Source organism: Molossus molossus, unplaced genomic scaffold (assembly GCF_014108415.1).
Source record: "Molossus molossus isolate mMolMol1 unplaced genomic scaffold, mMolMol1.p scaffold_m16_p_18, whole genome shotgun sequence".
Taxonomy (NCBI): Eukaryota; Metazoa; Chordata; class Mammalia; order Chiroptera; family Molossidae; genus Molossus; species Molossus molossus.
Genome location: NW_023425353.1, coordinates 24997714 through 25004096, shown reverse-complemented (window position 1 = coordinate 25004096; position 6383 = coordinate 24997714). Strand labels below are relative to the sequence as shown.

Here is a 6383-nt window from a genome sequence, read left to right as displayed (position 1 = left end):
AGACAGCACACAAATGAGAATGCCAGAGAGCTGCTATTCAAAAAAACCTTGATTTTATTTTATGTGTCAAACTGCCTATTCTCAGTGCAGGTGACACCCTGCTCCCCAGGAAGCAAGATGGAAAGAGGGGTGCCTTTTGTGAAGTCTTGGCCTCCACAAGGCCCCAGGGAAACCTCACACAGTTCTGAGCTGGCGGGAATCCTGGCAAAGACTAGGGTGGGGTGGGAGGCAGTGACAAGAGAGGTGTGGTCACCATTCAGGAAGCCAGAGGTTGGAGAACCCTGTCCTTGGCTCTGCTTGGCTTTGGGGCTGCCATGTGCATGCTGCAGATGGGGAATGAGAACATTTCCCCCAACTCTGAAGCACCCCTTGGCCGGGCATGGCTTTGATTCCACTCAGGGCTCAGGTGAGAGAGAAGCAGAAAACTGTTGTGGGCTGGCTGCTTCATGAGGTGCTGCTGCTGGTACCCCGGAGTCCAACACCACGGACAAACTGCTCCAGCAGGCCCCCAATGGCACCAGAGGGACTGGGGGCTGCTGCCCGAAGCCCAACGGTGCTGCTGTATGTGGCCAAGAAGGCTGAGCGCACCTCCTGCAGCCGAGTCTCCCGTTCACTCAGGGCTGCAAGCCTGTGGAGAGGGAGAAGGAATGAATACATTACCATGGGGCAGGACCCAACATCCTCAGGCTTATGCCACAGTGCTTATCCTGTCTTCATCGTCACAAGACCAACATCTGTCCTGTGGTCACACTACCCTATGGTTCAGGCCTCAAATATTTCATCCTCTTCCCATCATAACCATCCCTCTCAGTTTTCAGGTTACTTTCCTAACTAGAAGCAGCACCTTTTATTGGGGCACTGGGCTGACCTCTATGGGGAAACCACCATCTCTGTGATAATTAGGGAGGGAAGAAGCCAAGCAGGAGGGAGTTTGCTCCAACAGCTGCTGGCTTCCATTCCTTAGTAAAAACAAGCTGAGGTACAAGTCTTACATCTAATTGTAGGGAGAGACCCTAATATCAGGTATCAGGCCTTGGCTGACCAAAGACCTCAGCTTTCTTGAGGCCAGGACCTGGAGCATCCTGGGAGAAAACTCTTGGCAGTGCCCTGGAGAGGCCAGGGTCCTCACTGGAAACCCCCAAAGTTCTAGTACACCTTCAGGCACTGTGGTCCCAGGTAAACAGCTAGGAGAGTGCTGGCTTTTCCAGCAGTATTCCTGTTCTGATTCCATGTACTTTCCCTTCTCTGGCCTCTACAGTCACCAATCACAGAAGATAGGAGTCCCTCTTCTCTCCCTGGCCTGGAATTACAAGTCAAGAAGGGGAATGAGTGCATGAAAACTCAGGCTTATCAATGCATGGATTCCATATGAGGCTGTCTGACACCTTGAAGGGTTCTTGAATAGAAGAGGCCTGAAGTACCAGCCACACCCAACCCCTGGACTAGAAGGCATGCAGTCTAGAGGTGGGAGGGACATGGAATCAGAGGAAAGGTCAGGAAGTCAAATGGAGAAAGACAAGTGACACACCTACATAAGATGAAACCTCATGTTCCCATCCACCTAAGCACAAAGACTAGCCCTGACTAACTTACTCCAAAATTTCCCAAAAGAGACCAATCCCTGCAATCCTTCCTGGGTATCTGTCAAAAGCAGCAGAAATGTCAGCAATTCCCAAGCCCAAATGACTTGCACGCCAGGGCCTAGAGAACTGATGGAGGTTTGAAAATAAATGACAGTCCTAGGTAAGTATGGGGAGAGCAGACCCAGAGAAAGTAGACTGGTGGCAGTGAAGTGTGGGGAGGGGAAAGGGAGGAGCAGGAAGAGGAGGAGGTTGTTTTAGGAAGAAAGAAAGTCAAATAGCTCTGATAGCAGCACTAAGAAAATGGAGCTGATACTGGATTCCTGCAATACCATGAACAACTCCAAAGTATCTCTTGGCATTTGGGGGAGATGCATGGCCCCAGATCTTTATTTTCTCAGGTTTCACATAGGCTAGAGGCTATTGTGCATCTTCAGCTTTTTCTTAGAGTATCTAACCAGAAAGGGCCATACGAGCGCATTTCTGGGAGGCAGAGGGGGAGAGATCACAACCTATTTAGAGACAACAAAACTGGAGTCCAGAGAGGATATGTGATCCACTTGCAGACACATAGAAGGCAGTGGACAGGCAGGGACTGGAGGTACCATAGTGCCATTAGCTTCTCAAGAGATAGGCTAATAGGCTCAGGGAAATCAAGGCTGACACTCCCATACATAGCTGGTGAACAGAGCAGCTAGGATTCAGACTAAATTTCCTGATAACAAAGCTCAAGCACTGAACTCACACACTGTATGACCTCATCAGGAACCGACCCTGATCCCACTCCTTCCCTGCAGTCTTGGAAGTCATGAGATCACATAGAACCTAGCCCTCTTCTGGGAACCACCAGAACCAACCAATTCTGAGCTGGGAGCTCAGAGAGCTGCCCAAAGTATAAATTGTAGCATTGGACTTAAGTTGCCCATTTCAGTGGCTAATGCCAGGTTAAGTGAGGGATGCTATCAAGCAGGGGCAGAGATGTGTTTACTGCAGAGATAATTCTTATGCCAGTGTGGCTGAAACTGAAAGGTACAGACAACAATCTTTTAATCCTTCAAAAATCTAAGATAGGGACTTTGTTTCTGGCTTAAGAGCTTGGCCACAGAGGCTGTACCAGGCACTAGGGGCCTCTGAAGTCCCTGGGCTACTCCCAGCTACAGAGCCAGGGCCTGTGAGTGCCACCCTGGAATCCCAAGGTCCAGCCCCTGCCTGCCCTCGGCAGGGATCTTTCTCAACTCCCCGGGGCACCTTGACTCCAACCTGCCAGCACTGGTGTGTATGAGCTGGATTCTGGTGATGGGGATGAATCCCTAGCCCCTGCAGGTCATTCACCCACGGTAGGGAGCTGAAGGCCTCAGGCAGCCACAGCTGAGGAGCAGGCCAGCAGAAGCTCACCAGGCCACCAGAGGCTCTCTCTACCCTCCTGACATCTGTGAAGTAGCAGAGCAGGCAAGGGGCAGGTGACTGCCACAGAGTCAGAGGCAGCTGCTCAAGTGGATACCTTACAAGAGTTGAAAGCCCAGCACTGAAACTTGGAGGGAGAGGATTTTATAGGCTTGGGATTTAGTATCACCATCCAATTTTTCCTAACCAGAGGCAAAAGCAAAAGACAAAAATGAGGAGGGGATGGCAAGGAACCCTTGGTTCTAATGGGGAGAAGCACAGCCCTAGAGTTAACCCAGCAACATTCTGGCTCTAGTCTCCACCACACACCTACCTTCACTTCCCCACTGTTCTGCATTCAAAGGATTCTCCTGTCAGGCAAAGCCTTGGACAGAAATAGAATCTTCTATAGTTACAGTCCAGCCAGCTTTCCCTCAGGGTGTGCCCCAAAACATCCGTGGATGGGTTTTGGAGGCTGGGGAGAGTGAACATACACTCCAGTGCACTTTCTGAACAGGTCTAAGGCCTCCTTCATACCTCAGGGATCCATGAGCAGCAAGGTATACTCAGCTAAGACACGGGGTGGGGCAGGAATCCCGGGCCAGCTCCCTGGGGCCGGCTGCTGCCTCAGTCCTTACCAGCACTCTTGATTGCTCACCAGCTTTTGATATGGGCAGGGAGCATCCTGCCTTCTCAAGCAAGACACTTACAGACAACTGTTAGGGAGCTCCTCCGGGAAGCTGAAAGGGAGAGAGGAGTCTGTGTGCAGGACAGCCCGTTCCTGAATACTGCCACAGCCTGTTACCATCTGCCAGCTGCCAAAGTCTGTGGAGAGAGAGGATCCGGGCAGGGAATGGTCCACTGATCTGGGGCAGAGAGGAGAAAGGGGAGATGATGCAGTCAGTCATATGCCTGACAGGAAAGCTCTGGAGGGGTGGGGGTTGGGGGCTATGGTGGCCCTGGGCCATGGCTGCAAGGTTCTGTTGGTGGAGCATCTGTAAAGTCAACCACTTTCTCCAAAACTGCAAAGACAGCTGGATTGGTTGTGACCAACAGAGAAGAATACAGACCACAAGCCAGGCTCAGCTGTGAGGACAATGCATCGTGCAAAGATTTTCAGAAGCTAAAGAACAAGAGCAAAGCATGATAACAAGAGGTGAGCCAGTAACCAAAACCTGGAATCAGGGCATGCCTGCCCTGATGGCGACAGCAAGTACAATCTCAACAGCACCAAAAGGAGGGGAGCGAGGCTAGATGCTCCAGGAACCAGGGAGGCAGGATCACCCCACACTCTCCCCAGTGTGCAGAATGGCAGGGAGGCAACAGAACCCAGGGGCTGCTGAGGTCCTGTCAGAAAGGTAGGAGAACAAGCCTCTTCAGATGATGGAGGGTGGTGACCTAGATTACAAGTGAGGTGCTGGGAGCCCCAGCCCCACTCTGCAGCGCCTTCCAGGAGCCCTACTTTGCATTCACAATCACACCCAGAAAACTCACTGGCTATGCCCAGAGGGAAGGGATGAATCAGACAAGCAACTTGACAGCTTCATCAGGCCTGTTTCAGATGGAAGTTTGTGGGGTACAGGGAGAGGAAAGTTGCATTGGGAATCTACTGCTGCCACCTCCTCCTCACTCAGAGCCAACCCCTTTCTGCCATCTCTGGGCAGCAGCCCAGCCAGTACAGATAGAAGAGGAAGGGAGGAGACAAGTATACATCAAATGAGGCCCTTCCATCAGCTTATCCCATGTCCCAGCCCCCAGAGATGCATCATCTTTGATGCTTGACCCTTTATTCTTTAATTCAAGAATAGCAGAAGGTACTCCTGTAGGGACCCAGAAACAGAGCAGAAGCATGAATAGTGGAATAGGGGGTGGGGAGCAAAGAAAAACATTCACTGATCTTGGCCCACCCAGTTGGTTGATGTAAAGGGCAACAGTCTCCCACATAGGTCACACCAGACCAACTTTATCCTTAAGCAGCTGCCACCTGAATTCAGCTCTAGCCAGACACTGCATCTCCAGTGATCCTTAATCATTCCCATTTTAGAGAGAGGGAAATGTCAGCCCAGGTGAAGACACTTGCCCAAGGTCCCACAGCTAGTGAGTGCAAGAAGAGATTTTTAAAGCCAAGTCTGATTACAGATTTGTCCTACAACAGAACCACCTTGAGACCAGGGAAAACAGATGGCTTTCTACACTAAAGTCACCATGAATCGGAACCTCCTGTAACATACAGACTTGCCACATTCATCATTCCTGCTAAATTCCGGAAGGTGTGTGACAGCAGCATTAGAGATGAGAACAGGATGTCGTCTGCTACCTGGTGGAAGGCCTTAGTGCCCAACAAAGCAGGGCATCCTCGTTTCTAGACAGAGAAACTTGGTAGGGCTTGGGCAGTCTGTAAATCAAAGAGACAGAAGAGGACAAGCCACGGGCCACAGTCTGGTGCCTGCCCTCTGCTTCCTCCATGTCATGCTGGGCCTTCAGTCAGCACAACCCCTCTGAGGTCAGCCTGGCTCCACAAATCTCATCCATCTCCTGCTCAAACTTTAGGGTAGTTTCTATTTCAGTTTCAGTGGTTTGTGGGAAAATAGTTTCTAAACACCAGACTGCTGAGGGACTGGAAGGGATGCTGAGCAGAAGAGGCTGGGCAGAATGAGGAGCTCCTGAGGCAAGGACCACGGGGATTTCCTACGCCCCAACCTTACTCCCCCAGGGCTATCAGACTCACTGCCAGTGGGAAAATAGCGGACAGACAGAATGTGGTTACAGTGAGGTTCCCTTCAGGATTCCTGGTTTTGTAGGCTAGTCATTTCCTTTTACTTCCCCAGTGTCAGCAGGTAGCACCATCAGGCAGAACTGCACCTGGAACAGCCAAGGCACAGCTGTGGGATGGAGTAGGCAGACCAGACAGCAGCAAGGCACATGACCCCAGGGGACATGAAGCCATCTCAACAATCAGCCATCTTTTCCATCTTTTTCAAGAGTGAGCACATGGGCTCCAAATGAGTCTGCCTACTTGAGGATTTTGTCAAAGAAAAGGTTGCAAAGCCACCATTCAGCTCCTGGGTTTGAAAGCAAAGGACTGTGTTAAGCAGAGAGGTGCTAAGTGCCAGTTCAGATTTGGTGGCTAAGGGGACACCTAAAGATGAAAGGAAATAGTCACCAGAAGGGAGCACCTGTGCCTGCCTAGTGTAAGGAAAGCCTTCAAGTCAGTCTCAGTACACAAGTAACTTCACCATCTTTAATGAGATTCTTCTGCCCCATATCCTTTCTTAAGCACAAACAGAGCAGCAAAAAGAGAGAGGTCTGAGCTCCACCCTCTCTAATATATTTACAGAAATGGAGGAAACATGGGGCCAAGCTACCTTCAAACTGCCAAACTGCAGCTGATGTTGCTTCTAAGGTCATTTGTTCATATCC

At 50.7% G+C, this 6383-nt stretch overlaps 1 protein-coding gene across 3 annotated transcripts in view; it reads right to left on the bottom strand.

Moving 5' to 3' along the window:
• Window positions 1–32: 32 nt before the first annotated feature.
• MTMR14 (myotubularin related protein 14) overlaps window positions 33–6383 on the bottom strand; it is a 52878-nt gene continuing 46527 nt past the window's right edge. Inside the window, exons 18-19 of one of the 3 annotated variants that reach the window (XM_036266366.1) lie at window positions 3674–3829; window positions 33–628 (exon numbers count right to left, since the gene is read on the bottom strand). In XM_036266366.1, coding sequence (XP_036122259.1) covers window positions 445–628; window positions 3674–3829 — 340 coding nt within the window. In that variant the 3' untranslated portion in view covers window positions 33–444. The remainder of the gene's footprint in view (window positions 629–3673; window positions 3830–6383) is intronic. The other 2 variants (XM_036266368.1, XM_036266367.1) reach the window with 2 other exon arrangements.